Raw genomic sequence first — 16,762 nt, forward strand, 5'->3', positions numbered from 1 at the left:
AAAAGATAAACCTGAAGGATCTCGGCTTTTGACGCACGTAGAAGACTGATGAAGCGCTGAGCCCACTCTGTGTGAGTGACAAGCCCGGCACCACGGCCGCCCACTCACAGACAAGCCGGGTGACTCTTAATTGTGTAATGTTCATTGACGAGTCAGCACAATGCTGCTGAGACCGCGGAGGCGCACTTAGCCGAGCAGAGCGATGAAATGCTCCCATCGAGGAGAACACAGATGGACAGCCTCGTTCAGCCGCTCGTCGCCCAGTACCTCGCCATGGGATGTCAATCAAAAGAAAACAACCAAAACGAAAGCTTACCGTCGGACGAAAAGGGAAAAGACGATGCGTGAGTCTGATCATTATTTGTTTACGGTTTAAAAAAAAAAAAGCATCAGGTGTGGTTTGGGCTAAAATGTGCGTACTTGTCACAGTTGATGATTTCAGTTAAAGTACCGGGCTGTTGTTAGGGGAAGTGAAGAGCTGTATTAAAAATTGTGCCGTAAAGGTGCGTAAAAGTGAAGTGATGCCACCCGACTGCTTTGCGCACGAATGCGCTATAGGTAAACACGATCTTTAACGTGAATTTGTTGTTACTTTCTGACCTGCCGGTCTCAAACTACACGTTTCGGATTAATTCCTTCTTGTTTACCGGTCACTCAATAGTTTCAAGTGGATGTCCGCAATCAACCGGTATTTCCCCAAGTTAAAGGAAGGAAATGAGAACAATGAATAGCTAAATCCTGAGGGGGGGTTCTTTAAGTTCAAACAATGGCTCCAATTTTTGTGACAGTTACACAGGCTGTCTCATGCGTAATAATCTGCGGTGGTTTCATAGTTTCAATGGTGTGAAACACATGTACATACACATACTCTACATCCTCATATGGAAATAGAGAAACGCACATTTACATTACGACAAGCCCTCCTCCCCCTCACTCTTCTTGTGTCTCTGTTTGTCAAGGAGGGTGACTCCAGGATGCAGCTCCAGGTCTAGAGTTTCTCCTCCAGGCCGCCCTCACAGGTTCCACAAACCCAGCCCGGCCCAGACCGCCCCGGGTAAGTCCATGATGTCCCTGGGACACCTCACCAAGGGGGCAAGCTGGGAGGAGCTCATCCAGACCTGTTTGCAGTCCTTCGGTAAGTCCATGCAGACCTGGCTGCCACAGCTCCAGTGTTGAGTTTGACAAGGTGAATACTGCAGTTAAGTGTGCAGCAGGTGTTTCAGCTTCATGCCTGTGCAACACCGAAACCTCTTATTTTTATTTTGACTCTTTCCTGCAGCTGGCCTGTCTCTGTTATTGAGAAACAATGAGATAATAAGCCCTAAAGGCAGGAAAAACTCAGCCTTACATGATGAGATGACACACTCATGTGGTTTCCCAGAAGTCTTTGTTTTCCCATCACTTCTCTTGGCATTTTGCAGCTAATCGCCAACATGTTTTGGCACGCCTTGAAGCAGAAGTGGGGAGAAGCTTTGCATTTTAAAAGTGAAATAGATTTTCTTAACACAGCTGCATTTATTATTTTTGCATAATATGATTTTGTGATTTGAAGATGAAATCACACCTATTGATATCTGCCAGTTATTTTTTTCAAGCTTTGTGCAATTTGAAAATGTTGAAAACAGTAACATTGCTTGTCTTATGTTTTCAAAATCATGTGCCGCACTGTATTTGTCGATTCATGTTAATATTTCACTGACTGCGAGATCTGTAGAGGGGTTTCTAAATGAAAAACGAACAGCAGTGATTGAGTAGGCTGTAGTTGGATCAATCAAGCAATGATCACTGGCTTCATCAAGTTGTCTGGAGTGCTCTCAGAGTTATGGTGATTGCGTCTCTGAAGAGACAAGCTTTCAAATTGCTGTTGCCTGGTTACACAAATGGAGCAAGAGCAATGGAGAGGTGTTACAATGGGCTGCACATAAAATGACAACCCATAACTACATTTATCTGTGGAGAGGTAGAAGCGGCCAGTAATGACAGCCTGCGGCTCATTTCAGATTTATGAAGGAAACAGAATTAATCAGAAGAAGAGTTGAGGAACCCTGCAATACAGTATCATACAGTGCTCTGAACACTTCCTTAAAAAAGTCATTTCAGTGTCACTATGCAAAAATGTGAACTGCGCACGCACATGCTCAAGATGTTATCTCACGGAGTACAGTGTGTTATGACCGGGGTTTTCCTTGAACAGTTTCTCTGATAAAATGGAGTACAGTGCTGCTCCTCCTGGCCCACATCACAGGCGAACCCCTAAGGTCCACGAGTCCTGCCACCTTTTCAAATGTGAGAGTGCACGTAAGAGCTATTTGAAGGATTACCTGATGGCAGCTTCAAGCCTGGTTGAGCTGAAAGGTCAGCTCCCTTAACAGTGGTCCTCAGATGCTGGCCAGCCTTTGAAATGCAGAGCACTGTGAGGTGTGGATCAATAGCTGTTGACATCATCACTGTCTGCCACACTGAGCTGGCTTGCACCGCCCGCTCTGAACATGCCCAGTGTCGACCTAATTCTTATATATTTAGTTTTAATACAGTATATATTTTTTTGTATTTATACAGTTTTTTTTGTTTTTTTTTTTACATTTTTTTTAGATATAATTTATATAATACATCACATATCAAACAATATGATCCTTACATTGAGAACTGAAGTTTTCCGTTGGCCTCATAGAAAGCCTTTGACCTCAAAGCAGTTATTTTAGGGTGAGATTAGATATTTTTTAACCATTAATTATCTAAAAGTGAATATAATGGTGGATTTTCTCTATTTTTTTCACTATACAAACTGTCAATGATTGCTATCGCAATATTTTCACTTGGAGTGGCATTTCAGCCATTTGCCCATTTCCTTTAACCTATTTCAACCACTGATTTATTATGTTAAGCTAATGACTTTAGCTGTTCCTTTTAGCTGTTTCACCCATGTTATCCATTACTTTAAGCTATTTCAACTGTTCCCTTTGCTGTTTCAATCAGATTATCCAGAACTTTAAGCTAACTATTTCAACTGGTTCTTTTTTCTTTTTTTTTTTTTTGCTATTTTAGTCATATTATCCTTTACTTAAAGCGAACTATTTCAACTGTTGTTCATTACTTTTAGCCATTTTATCAGTTACTTTTAGCTAACTAACATATTATTAAGTTTAGCTAGGCTAGGCTAACAAGGTTAACAAGCTATTTCAACCATTTATCCATTTCATTTAGCTATTTCAACCATATCCATTACATTAGGCTTATTTCAAATGTCGTCCATTGCTTTTAGCTTAATATTTCAACTTGCTTTTAGCTTTTTTAACCACTTATCAATTAGCCTTCTCTTGACTGTTTCAACTGTTTATCATATACATTTAGCTAACTGTCACTCTTAGTCATGTGAAGTCCAAGTTGACTGAACATGCGGATATATTTTTTTAGTCAAATCACGAGCTTCCATTTTGTAAAATTAGGCAAGCTATTCCACAATCTTTCACAATCACATTATTATTTATTACAGTCTAACCACCAACTGCGGAGGCAGGCTACTTCCTGGGGTACAAGCATGGGACTCCTGACTTGGAATGCTCAAAAGCATAGTCCAAAAAGTTGCAGTGTGTCCTGATTATTGTAGAGCAGGTTATTTGGAGCACACTGAGATACACTTCACCTTGTATTTAATTTTGATTCCTCTAAAACAAAGAACCCATTCAGCCTGATGTGCTCCGTCAAAACAAGGAAAAGTGACACACAGGTTTGGACGGCTGATGAATGTCTAAGATAACCTTAAAAGTGGGCCAGGCGCTGTGCCCTCGGCCGTGTTTATCACCATACAGTATCATACAGTTCCAGGGTAACGGGCCGCACCTTCCCTTCCCTTTTCCAGTCAGGAACAGACAGTCCAAAAAGGATTTCCTCTTGCAATTAACCCTGCGCAGGGAGGGTTAGTGGTTGGAAAGTTGTGAAAAGAAGGATGGAGCAATTGTTTACCTAATGGAGAGTCATGGCTTCCTGTTGTGCTTTTGCCATAGGGATGAAATCGTTTGATTCACACCTGATTGTTACCACGATTGTGAACTAAAACTGTAAATTGATCATTTTAGTAAAACACACTTGTAGCTGAGTTTACCACAATCAGTTCAGAAGTGAGTATTGTTATACATATGTGTGTGTGTGTGTGTGTGTGTGTGTGTGTATCTATATATATATAGATATAGATATACACACACATATCTATATCTATCACACTTGCAGCATCTATATATGTGTGTGTGTATATCTATAGATATAGATACACACACACACACACACACACACACACACACACACACACACACACACACACACACATTGCAACTGCATCAAAGTGTTGCTACATTACATGCCTTTTCATTTTGAACACAAGACATTGTTTCACTTGTCTCTTTTACTCTCATATTGACATGACTGGTGAGATCATTGACATTCGCTGGGTTTAGCTGGTTGTGGCTGTGTGTTACAAACAGAAACACACCCCATGCAGGATATGAGGGCTGGATTAGTCAGCTGCGGCTGGAGTGGTGAGTTGCTTACAGATAACAAAGATTAGAAAACATGTTGCCATGGCGTCCGAGGTATTTCCAAGGTGATACGGTTAGAAAGTGGGTCCACAGATGCCTGATGTCCTTGATGGTGTCAAGAATCTGGTGCAGCTTAAAGGGAAACAAAGCTCAGCTTGAGGATTCACAAATGTTGTGCTTCAAATTTTCAGCACAATTTGTTCGTTCTCTACAGATTGTGGGAGGAAGATGTAACCATCCTAAAATGTCCTGTGATATATAAATGATATTTATATAAGCAATTAAATGCTCTTCCTTTGTATGCTAACCACTAATTCACTGCATGTAGCAGTGGTTTTAAGTTTTGCAGAAGATAAGTGGTGTGTTGCCTCGCTTAAATGGGCAGATCTGGCTTTGTGACATTATGAAATATTTTGTACACACATACACACTCATTTAAAGTGGCTGACAAGAATATTTCTCAGTCAGACAAGCAAAATAAGGAAAGGTGGTCTGGTCACAAAGAGAGGAAGTGAGGTATACACAAGGAAAAAGGAAGCGAAAAAGTCAGTGAGACAAGCAAGCAGCATTGGTTCTCACAATCGGAGAGAAAAGCAAGTCTTGAGAAACGTGGGTCCTGTTTAATGTAAGATGATACGTTACAGTATAACCTGAACCAACCCTAATCTACCCCTCTGCCCTCCACTGACGCAAATACTGTGTCTGTGTTATGGTTTTCACAGGTAACACTTGATGGTTAATGAGTGTTGAGGAGCCAGTTAAGAGAAAAGTTATATCTTTCTTTACTTGTCCTCAATCCAGTGCAGAATTTAATAAAGCATTATCTAAATATAATCTATCCTGGCGGCAAATATTCCCAGTGTATCCAAAGCCTGATATCTATGTCTCCTCTGAGCCACAGGGTTCCACTGTTGTCCAAAAAACACATCAGTGAGCCACAGCACACTGGCTGACACGGTCCTTCACTGTGATGAACATGGGCACTGCTGCTTATTATGAAGTGAAAATTCCCACTTGAACATCAATTCTGAATTATTCCGCCACTGAAAATAATCCCCAACAAATAGACTATTTACAACTGTTTGAGTAAAATCTGTTTGAATGCTAAATCTGTTTTAGGAAATTACATACAAAACTATGTATTTGTTACCCAATTTGAAAGAATTACATATTGGTTCATATGTAATTATGAACCAAGGGGCTTGGGACCCTTGTTGTGTTGTGTTGGATTTGTTTTTCATGGGCATTGTTGAGAAAGCCCTACTCTTTAAGTTGTTGACTATTTAGTCTATTATGGTCCAAAATAAGCTTACCATAAGGTGGACAGGCCTTTAGTGCGTGCGGAGTAGATCTTGAATCCCATTTTGATCACCCAAACAAGGGAAACCTCGTCCCACTGATGCTTTTATTTCAAGGGGATGACAGGTTGTCTTGCAATAGACAATTTGCCTCCACTTTGCAGCAGCAAGGGTAAACTGAAGTGTGTGCATATTGTCTTACAGACTCGGACGGCTCTGTGTGTGGGAGCAGCCACCTGTTGAACATCAGCCTGACCATGCACCGTCTCCTCATCTCCTCCAGTGATCTGCTGGACAAACTCACCACTCTATATCCTTCAACTAATGCCATAACCGCTATCACAAAACAGACAGATGATCCAAACAGCGCACTGGCCAATTTTAAGCACCAAATGTAAGATGGGAACAGATCACTGGCTCTGGCGTGCGCTGCTTTCCTGTGGTTGTCAACAGCAACGGGAAATCAAGCTCGTATTTGGCTTACATGCAGCCCGTAGCTGTCAGTGCAAAATGTGATAGGCGAGTGGCAGTTCGTGTTTACTCCTGCTGTCAGTTGTAGACCTTTTACATCTCTGTCTGTATGAATTTCCGTCACTCTGAGCCCTGCGTCCCATGCATTCAATAACAGCGAGTCTATTACCAGTGTGTGTTTGGTCTCTTTCAAAATGTTTGATTCCCTCTCTTTCATTTACCACACTTCACACCTAGAGAAAAGCATGTTTTTTTTTTTTTTTTTCTGTCGTGTCTCATGACTTGAGTGGAGGGCCTGTAATCCAGGCTTCTATTCAGGAAGCAGCAGTGGCGTCACAAAGCCTCTCAGAGGAGCCTACTGGCCTGGCGAGCAGCCTTGGGGTTTCAGGTGTTAATTACCTCTGCCTCTTTCACATACAAGTCCTCTCCAGCTGTATATATAAACACAGACCCTCTCCTGCTTAAAGAGGTCCCTGCTCACACGAACCCACGTCAGAGCGCGAAACGCCGAATGCCCCTCTGCTATTTTTAACCCTCTCATTCTGAGCTGAAGACCCAAAAGGATACATCAAATAAATTCAGTGTGTGGGTTAGGATCAGGGAAGAGACACAGGGGCCATTAACAGCCTTCATCACAGTCTGGCCTTGGGATTGCGTGGGCGGTTCGTCTGCTCCCATGACGCAATTAGCCTTTTTATGTGCATCACTTCACGCTGATTTCTGCCAATTGAGAGCTATAGTGTCTGTCTGTTTATAGAAGCTACTTCCTATACTGAGGAAATACTTCTGTCTGCACGGTATATAGATTGATGAGGCAGTGTTTTTGTGGTCAACATGCGAAATGGAGGGCAGAACAACAGTAGTAATGAATAGTGACAAGACATTGATTAAAACATCCTTCCAGCAAACAATGTAGATTAATCAACCGTTCTTCCACAGTATATGAGGCATCGATTGTGTTTTTTCTCATTTTTTTCTTTGTACATTTTGTTATTCACTTATTTCTGTATGCCAGAATGATTCAGTGATGCTCATCAGAGTTTTGCTTCATGCAGCCGCCTCCTCCCACATTGCCAAATGCCACTTCTGTTCGTCTTTTTTGTTTAGCTGCTGCAGTTTTTATTAATGAGCTGTTTGCACTTAAGAAACTCAGCAGTCGAATCAACCATATGTTTGTTGTTTACTCAAAACATACGTACCTGTCCTGAACAATGTCGAAGATCAGTAGATTTACCGTCAAGCTGTTTTCACCTGTGTTGCCTCAAACGCTGCTGACTCCTGATGTGAATCCTGGATTTAAGTTTTAGACAGTACAACACTGTTCGCTGAACTCATGTTCATAATCACGATCAGTCAGCATCAGCTCCTTAACCAGAGCCATCACATTTAAAACAGCGATGGACAATGAGCAGCTAACAGAATGCCAGAGGATATGCTACTTCATCAGGTCAGTTTAACACACGGACGCAGAGGATGCACGGATTTCTACTTTAATTTTATGTTCTGTATCAATCACACTGTATCATGTCTGACCTCCAGGCACTGGATCCAGGAATTCTGGGTGATGTTCCGGTTGCACCACAGCTTGTCAGACAGCCTGGAACAGTTCCGGGAGCTGATCAGAGAGCAGGGACAGGAGCATCTTTGCTCTCTCCTAGAGACCAAATGGATGTAAGTGTTAATCTCTGACCAGCTGGCAACTGACATTAGGCCTACACAACTCTCAGTTGTTTGTTCAATCGTGGAAAACACTGAAATCAATCACGATCACGAATGCAGACTTTGAACTGTGAGAGTCATAACTTTTAGGCTGCTAGTGTAGTTTCAAAGTTAGATCAAAGAAGTAAGATTTCACACTGCTTGAATCACACATATTGTACTTTGTGCCGTCTCATTCCGGTGTATCATTTAACTTTCTATATGTCACACTTGATTACGTAGTATTAAATGGAATATTCAATTGATTAATCTGCCCAGTATTGTCTCAATTAATCAATTCGTCGTTTGGTCTATAAGATGCACATCACGACTTCCCCAGAAGCCAAGATGACACCTTCACAGCCCTGAACTCAAACATGTTCAATTTGCTATCATGGACAACTAAATAAAACCCAGCAAATGTTCACATTAAGGAAGTTGGAACCACTGAATTGCTGTAATGAAATTTTGCTTAAAATGATTTTTTTTTTTCATAGAATTTAAAAACTCAAAATAGTTGCAAATTAATTTTCTGTCAAGAGACAAATCTGTTATGTTTCAGGTAGGAATGGGACTCGATAGCAGACAGACAGACAGACAGGGAGTAAGTGAAAAATAAGAATTTATTGAAAGAGCAATGAAGAAACTCCTAGCTGGGAAGCCCTGAGAACAGCCAGTGAGACACGAGGTACTGAGGTGGTGAACCGCTCAGAGATATGCTGGAGTACGCAGCACTCAGGTGGTGTTGAGGGCACGTGGTCTTGAAGGCACAGGCGAAGCAAGGTGGTGGTGGTTGAGGGCTTGAGGCTTGAAGCAGGAGGAAACTTGTAGCTGGAAACAGCAGGTGAAGCACGAGGCTCTGAGGTGGAGGATTGAGGCAGGTGGTGGCAGAGATGCTGGAGCTGGAAATCGGTGCTGGTGACTTCACTGATCCAAAAACAAAGGAAATGAGACACTGTGGATAGACTCTGGAGAACGAACACTCGATAATAACTAACACTCGTAACACTGGTAAACAGCCAACAATACCACTAAGCAGCAAAAACAAGCTGGCAACGAGTCCTCTGCAGTCCACAGTCTTTATGCTGTGCTTGATTGTGATGAGTCCCAGCAGTGTTGGAGCCAGCTCCCAGTCACCTGGAGAACTACACCCAGCCTCTGCCAGAAAAGGACACACAGGAAACAAAGGCCCACACCTCTACACAGCACATAATAAACCCCAAGCATTCCAAACCACCACACAAATCATTTCGTCATGAATCAGTTCAATGTATGACTGTAATGTTCCACTTTATGTAAATCATGTTATTACTTAACCTTTACTGATGATAACTGTGGTTGTTTTATGTTCCATGATGTGTTGTAGAAATGAACGGGACTGGTCGTGGAAGGCCAGCCAGAAGATCAAAGCTAACAGCAGCAAAAAGAGGAAGGTCTCTCTTCTTTTTGATCACCTAGAGCCCATCGAGCTGGCTGAGCATCTCACCTACCTGGAATTCAAGTCCTTCTGCAGGATATCAGTGAGTATACACACTTTTCAGGTGTATACATCTTATCTTGTGCACATGAATCTCTGTGAACTAAAAACCATTCGGTGTTTCCTCCCCACGGGAAATGCCTCGCAGTTTCAGTGCAGCGGTTTATGTTCATCTCTCTGCCCTCTCTGCCAGTTTGTAGACTATCAGAATTACATTCACAACTGCTGCATGAAGGACATCCCCGTGATGGAGCGTTCCATAGCCCTGTGTAATGGTATCTCCCAGTGGGTTCAGCTAATGGTGCTGAGCAGGCCGACCGCTCAGCTGAGAGCTGAGGTTTTCACCAAGTTTATCCACGTGGCCCAGGTAGTGGTTTTATCAACCCCTCACTCTAGCGCTTACAGTTTCTGTTCTTGGCTTAGCATAAAAGAAAAACGGAACTCTGTTTTACACATGTTCTATTTGCTTGCATCTACGTGCTACTGTTCACACACCGCATCTAATGACGGTCTATTGTCACACTGAGCAAAGCTATAGATGCTACATAATTGGTAGTTGCATAATGCATATTCACAGAGAGCTGATAATGATTCTCAAGAGCTGTGCTGCAGGCTTTTGTCAAATTCAAAGTTTTAGCAATAGAAAAATATTAACTGAATGCAAGCTAATGCAGTCATCAAGTGGAAAACACTTAGACACTGAGGAGTTTGTGGAAGTGGAAAAGAGAGAAATGACTCGTGAGCATAGTCGCCGATCAAACCTTACTTGTTCAAAGCACTCCAATGTGAAGCTGCATGCGGCCTGCTGAGAAGTGAGGTGCTGGCTTCAGGGAACCGTTAGGCGGTCTTGTACTCTGGAGGACCTCTTGCACTGTAACACTAATGCACCAGTCTGCTGCTGCTCACTGCTGTCAACCTCAAAACCCACGGGTGTGGAAACGAATTTCACACCATAATGCTCCAGTGACAGCACGAATTAGAGAACTGAAAAGAGAGGGAAAAGCACTTCCAAAAAGAGTGAGATATCAGAGCAGAGTAAGAAAAAGCCAACAATATAAGTGGCTTATATAACTGCAGTGTTGTGGATTATATAACCAGGGCTACCTGGAACAAGTTTAATTGTGCATGTTTATATGTGTGTGCGTGGATGGACTGATATGTGTGCTTTATTGTCCAGTGTCTACACCTTATGCACAATTACAACACACTAATGGCGGTGGTGGGAGGACTGTGCCACAGCTCGATTTCCAGACTGAAGGACACCACCTCACATGTACCCAGTGAGGTCACCAAGGTAAATGACTCTGAATCATGTAAGATCCATCTGACAATTTAACCAAAACATCCTCACATTAAGAATTACAAAACTATTCACTCCCCAGGTACTGAACGAGATGACAGACCTGCTGTCCTCCTGCAGAAATTATGACAACTACAGACAAGCTTACAACAGGTGTACAGGTTTTAAAATCCCTATCCTGGGCGTCCACCTCAAAGACCTGATTTCGGTCAATGAGGCCATGTCAGACTATGTGGAGGACAACAAGGTGAATGTCCAGAAGCTCCAGGCACTCTACAGCCACATTAATGAGTTGATCCAGCTCCAGCAGATCCCCCCAAGACTGGAGGCTAACAAGGACCTGGTCCATCTGTTGACGGTAGAGCGCCCATCCATACAACTTTGCATCTAGACTCCTTGTAAATTGTTACGTATCTTCATGTGATTCACTGGATTGTACTGAACACAAGCACAGATGCAAATGGACACGTTACAGCATGTGGGCTGTCCGCGCTTGTGTGGGTGTGATGAGAGTCTATGATCTATGAGTGTGTGGGTGACAAACTGAGTGTGAATGAGAGTGAATTCAGATTGCTGTATTGTTGTGTTTTCTGTGTGCAGTGCTTCAGTTGTACTTGAACAACAGAATGCCCATGAAGAGATAATAGTTACCCTGTGACCTAATTTTGCCCTCATCAAAACATGTTTCAAGGAGAAACATCGAGCTGCAGAGAGCCCTTTCTGTTTACCTCCCATGTGCTGACATGTGTTCTGTCCTTCTCTACAGCTGTCCTTGGACCTTTACTACACTGAGGATGAGATCTATGAACTTTCATACACCAGGGAACCCAAGAACTGCAAAGCACCTGTGAGTGATAGAAGCAGAGACCCTTTATGAATTTAACAACACTTTACCAGCTGGCTTTAAAGAAGTACTTTGGAAATAGGCTCATTTACTGTCTTGCCAGATGAGTTGAGAAGATTGATACCAGTCCCATGTCTGTATGCTAACTATGAAGCTACAGCCAGCAGCAGCTTGTTAGCTTAGCGTAAAGACAGTAAACCAGAGGAAGCAGCCAGCATGTGAATTAGCTAGCAGTCAAATACAAGCTAAGTAACACTTGAAGGAATAATTGACATTATGGGAAATACTGCACGCTAATTATGTTTCTTGTCAAGCGTTAGATAAGAAGATTAAGACCACTCCCATACCTGTACGCTAAATATGAAGCTAACAGTGGAAGTGGAAACAAGGGAAAAACAGCTAATCTGGCACTGTCAAAATCCATCTACCAAAACCTATGAAGATAACGAATTAACATTTTATTTGTTTAATTCGTATAAATACCAAAGTGTAAAAACCTTGGGAGGCCAAGAACTGGTCCAACACATAACCAGTGTAAATGGCAATGGTTTTTTTTGTGCTTTTTTTGGACAAAACCAAGCTTGCTGTTTCCCCCTGTTTTCTAGTCTTCACATTAAGATAAGCTAATGGGCTGCTGGCTCCAGCTACATACTTACAGCTATGAGATTATCATGTGGGATCAGTATTCTCATTTAACTCTCTGCAAGAAAGAGAATAAGCCTCTTTCAGAAATTTGGGTGTCCATCTTCGAGTTGATCTGAATCCTAGCCATTTGACAATGTTGCTTAGTGTAACAGAATTTTTCAGATGATATTTTACATTTTTATCTGCCTACTCAGGCTTGTTTTTTGTATTTTTTTTTTTTAAACAATGTATTAATTTTCTATCAGCCAGCCACCCCCTCTAGACCTCCAGTGGTTGTGGACTGGGCATCAGGAGTGTCTCCTAAACCTGACCCACGAACCATCAGCAAACATGTGCAGAGAATGGTGGATGTAAGTGCTTCCCTTGTTCAAGTGCAGCCTCCACATAGCGACACAGTAATGCTGTTGTACAACAATAGGCATTTATTTAAATTATTCCTCTGGATGCTGCCATTTTGACAGCCTGCTCTTGCAGCTCACAAATAGTCGAGTAACAGTGTTGTCTTCCTCTTGTCTTCCACAGTCCGTGTTTAAGAACTATGATCACGACGAGAACGGCTTCATTTCTCAAGGGGAATTTGAGAAAATTGCTGCTAGCTTTCCGTTTTCCTTCTGTGTCATGGACAAAGAGAAGTGAGTGTTCGACAGGTCACGCACTCAGCTCATTTGTGACTTCAGAGGAGAGGAAGAAAAAGCTGTGTTTGTACTGACAAGTGTAGCAACAGGAAGCATAAAATAGCTGCAGAACTAACCATAACCCCCACCACTACATGTTCACAGTATTATATCTCATGCACGTCCAGTGGCATGCTCACAGCCACCAGAAACCCATATGAGTTCTAATTTAGACCTAAACATGAAAACCACCATAGTTGATGTTTTCACATTACACAAAGGTAGTGGTGCAGTGCAGATCGGTGGGTGCATGCCTGAATAAATCAGGTCAGACATCAAGTATGAAGCTGAGATCTGGAAAGGTCTGCCAAGGTGTTATTTCCTATATATACTGTATCATTTACAGCTCTGTTTCCTCTCTTAAATGATGCTGTATATGTGTTGTGGTTGTCCAGGGAGGGCCTCGTGAGCAGGGAGGAGATCACCGCCTATTTCATGCGGGCGAGTGTCATCTGCTCCAAACTGGGTCTCGGCTTTGTCCACAACTTCCAGGAGACCACTTACATGAAACCCACTTTCTGTGACAACTGCTCAGGATTTGTAAGTCACCACACAATCTCAAGGATGAAGGTGCATGATGAAATATAGAAACTTCTTAACTGCAATGTCATGGTCTACAAATTCTCCAACAGTATGTAATCTTATTTGTAGTTTTGCTTTGATATTCAGTCATGTTTTTATCCCCATATTCTTTGCCACAGTTGTGGGGTGTCATCAAGCAAGGCTACAGATGCAAAGGTAATTATGGCACTCTATCTTGTGCAACTTTGACATGTGTATCTTTGGCCAAATGTCAGTCAGTGCTTAAAATGAGAAGAGGTACACACAGTGTATTGTGGGGAGCAGGTGAAGTGAAGCAATCTTAGGGAGGTGTAGTGTGGTTTTCTGTGTTGCACACAGCTAGCTGAACCTTGCAGCACATGAAAAAAAGAAACAGCCTGCAGACAGAACCACAGTTTTTCCCCCTCCCCCGTCCCTCAAAAGATCTGAGAACTATTTGTTTGCTTGACAGTAAGCATGCAAAGCTCTGAGAATCTGCATTTGCAGAATAGATAGTCTTCAAAGAAAAGTCGGTAGAAGTCAGTTTGTTGACACCAGTTCCTGTTCTGACATGTTGTGCATTCTTCTGACTTGCTCAGACTGCGGGATGAACTGCCACAAGCTGTGCAAGGACCAGGTGGCGTTTGAGTGCAAGAAGAACACCAAAGTGACCAACAGCATCGACAGCCCAACACCGAGCTCCACGCCTGTCACCATGGGCACCTCAGAGGGTGGGTTTGATGATGAGTGACAGGGTTCATTCCCAACATAAAGAGTCCCATTGATAAACACACACACACAAACACACATACATACAGAGTATTATTCCTTGCACAGTCACAACAAATGTGTTTGTCTTACACAAGTTCCCGCAGAGGTACACTCTCACCTGAAGTATGAGGACAATAACATTCATGTAGCATCAGAAATCATGAAGTCCCCATGACATGTGCCATCTGGTGGCAGATTGTTTCTCATGCCTGTGTTCATCAAGTATGCAGTGTGATTTCCTGTAATCACCGCTTGCCACACTGTGCAGAAAACAATAAAAATTTGAATTTACATCATTTCACTTCAGTTTGCTGCAGCTTAAAGAAAACAGGCCTAGAGCACAGTATCTACTCTCAGGGTGATTTCCCACCAGCTGTAATTAGGAACTGTTTCACTTACAGTTATACTAATGCTACCCACCTGCTGTGAGAAAGAAACTATATTCAGAACAGAAGAACTTTCAATTTTACTTCATATGGATTGACACAAAAAACACGGGGGCTATTTTAACACAGCCCCTCTTCAAATGAGTCTTTATGACGTGCTGTTTTCTCAAATGGCTTATTTGGCTTGTGTTTCATTACTGAATTGAGTAATTTTGTTTCGTGGTTGTTGATTAGATGTCGTGAGTGTGTCCTTCAATTGGCTAAAAAGCCAATCAAGTTCAATGTGATTAACAATCTGCATCTTCTTTTCTCTCATTTGAAGTAATTCCTAATGATGCCACACTCTGCAGGTTCAGAAGATTGTCCTTTTCCCTACCCGCCAGATGACAGCAAAGACTGGAGCCCAGACTCCCCGGACACCTCTCATTTGAGGCCGCAGAGGGTCCACAGTGGTACCCAGACAGAGGGACCCTCGCCTTCCTCTGCAGCTCCTGAGGCCAGCCGCCTTCAGCCGTCTCTGCTGGTCCCAGCAGCACCCACCCTCACCTCGTGTCCCAGCCCTGTGCCCCAGAGAAAACAGCGACACTGTGCCAAGTGGGAAAACAGAGCATCTGTTGTGCCAAAGGAGGCAGAAGAGGAGAGCAAACCCACCTATGAATCTCTGGAATCAGTGAGTGTCGGGGCAACTTTTCCTCCTAACATATGCACAGTACTTAAATGCATCACAGTTACTGTATATCTTACAAATCTTATGTGTTTCTCCCAGGACAACCAGAGGCTGCAGAAAGCCAATGAGACACTACGTAGGAAGCTGAAGGAGACAGAGCGTGAGGTGGAAATACTAAAGACGCTGCTGAAGAGGCACGCTCTCCACCCTGTGGAGGAGGACTCCTCCTCCTAGACACATACATGCACTGGACCTCCTCCAGGGAGACTGGTGCTGCCCCCATATGGCAGCATGAGTAAATCTGGATCAGATATTTTACTTATTGGTCATGAGCGGTGCAAGCATTCTACCAGTATAATAAGAACCAGGCAATATGACAACACATGATAGTGTTTTAATGCTAATGGTACACACAAAAGCCAATTAGCATATCACCAAGAAAAGAAGTTTCTCTTCACTATATTGTACCATTTGCAGAAGAATTAAAATCATCGCAATCAGCATTACTCACTTTATGAGATGAACCGTTGAAAGAAGTTGGAGTTGGAACAGAGTTGCCAGTGTTAAAGGTGTAGAAACATGAAAAGATATTGAATGAAGGAGTGCAGTATTTTGAAGCAGAATGTTTTATTGTTATTATTATTATCATTATTATCTCATTCATGAGGAGGGTGCACAGATTTTAGGCCTCAGATGTACAGAGCTGTTGTTGCTCCGCCTTGTTGTCCCTGTTCCTATCAATGCACAACATGTTTTCAGTGCTTCTGTTCATATTTATTATGTCAAACACTACACAGTTCATATAGAGAGTAACTTAAATGAACATTTTGTACAGTATACTGGTACTCTCAGTGAATTATTTATGCTTGTGTGCGCTGACATCATATTGATACTTTTTATTTTTATTGTGCTGCCATGTCATGTTTTATTGTTGTGTGGTCCTTTGTAGCAGTGCTGTACTGTGAATGGGAGTCAAGACATGTGTTTGTAATGTGTGTAATGTACTGTAAATACAACGTATACACAGTGCCATCTTAATTAAGTCAAGGTTCATCCTTTATCTCTGTGTTGTTCCCTTATTGTTTAATAAATGCTGGAAATTCCACACAGAAACATTGCTCATGTTACTCAGTTCGACCACTAGGGGTCACTAAAGCCTCATCATATTTCTTCAGCTTCTCCCTAATGAATATTGACATTCAGTTTTCAGAATCTTGGGGACCTGTACTATAAATGTTGCACTCTAATTAGCTTTCTGTGTCTAACTCAGACTATTTCTGTCAAACTAGAGCGCAAAAACCCATCATAATAAGATACTTGTCTCTAATTGGTTGTGGTTAACTTAAATAAGATTTGAAAATATTTACAGAATATCTTGTAAGCAAAGCGTCTATAAAATGGTGGAGTGATGGATTTGTGAGACCTAAACCTTTAAAGACAGACTGTGTCACCCTGTTGT

General features: G+C 42.3%; 1 protein-coding gene across 1 annotated transcript; it reads left to right on the forward strand.

The window, feature by feature from the left end:
• The first annotated feature begins 160 nt into the window (after positions 1-160).
• LOC139342293 (RAS guanyl-releasing protein 1-like) lies at positions 161-16,415 on the forward strand. Its single transcript, XM_070979321.1, has 17 exons — positions 161-344; positions 960-1,135; positions 6,035-6,140; positions 7,686-7,748; positions 7,841-7,972; positions 9,366-9,519; positions 9,670-9,843; positions 10,654-10,770; positions 10,859-11,134; positions 11,543-11,623; positions 12,511-12,615; positions 12,788-12,897; positions 13,335-13,479; positions 13,641-13,677; positions 14,079-14,210; positions 14,987-15,306; positions 15,403-16,415. Exons 1-17 carry the CDS (start codon positions 208-210, stop codon positions 15,535-15,537), a joined length of 2,400 nt encoding a protein of 799 aa, XP_070835422.1. The 5' UTR covers positions 161-207; the 3' UTR covers positions 15,538-16,415.
• Positions 16,416-16,762: the final 347 nt, after the last annotated feature.

This window comes from Chaetodon trifascialis, chromosome 14 (assembly GCF_039877785.1).
Source record: "Chaetodon trifascialis isolate fChaTrf1 chromosome 14, fChaTrf1.hap1, whole genome shotgun sequence".
Classification (NCBI taxonomy): Eukaryota; Metazoa; Chordata; class Actinopteri; order Chaetodontiformes; family Chaetodontidae; genus Chaetodon; species Chaetodon trifascialis.

Coding starts and splice junctions, on each gene's coding strand:
- LOC139342293 (XM_070979321.1), top strand. CDS start 208: ATGCTCCCATCGAGGAGAACACAGATGGACAGCCTCGTTCAGCCGCTC. Junction 7,973..9,365: donor CTCCTAGAGACCAAATGGAT/GTAAGTGTTAAT, acceptor GATGTGTTGTAG/AAATGAACGGGACTGGTCGT. Junction 10,771..10,858: donor TACCCAGTGAGGTCACCAAG/GTAAATGACTCT, acceptor TTCACTCCCCAG/GTACTGAACGAGATGACAGA.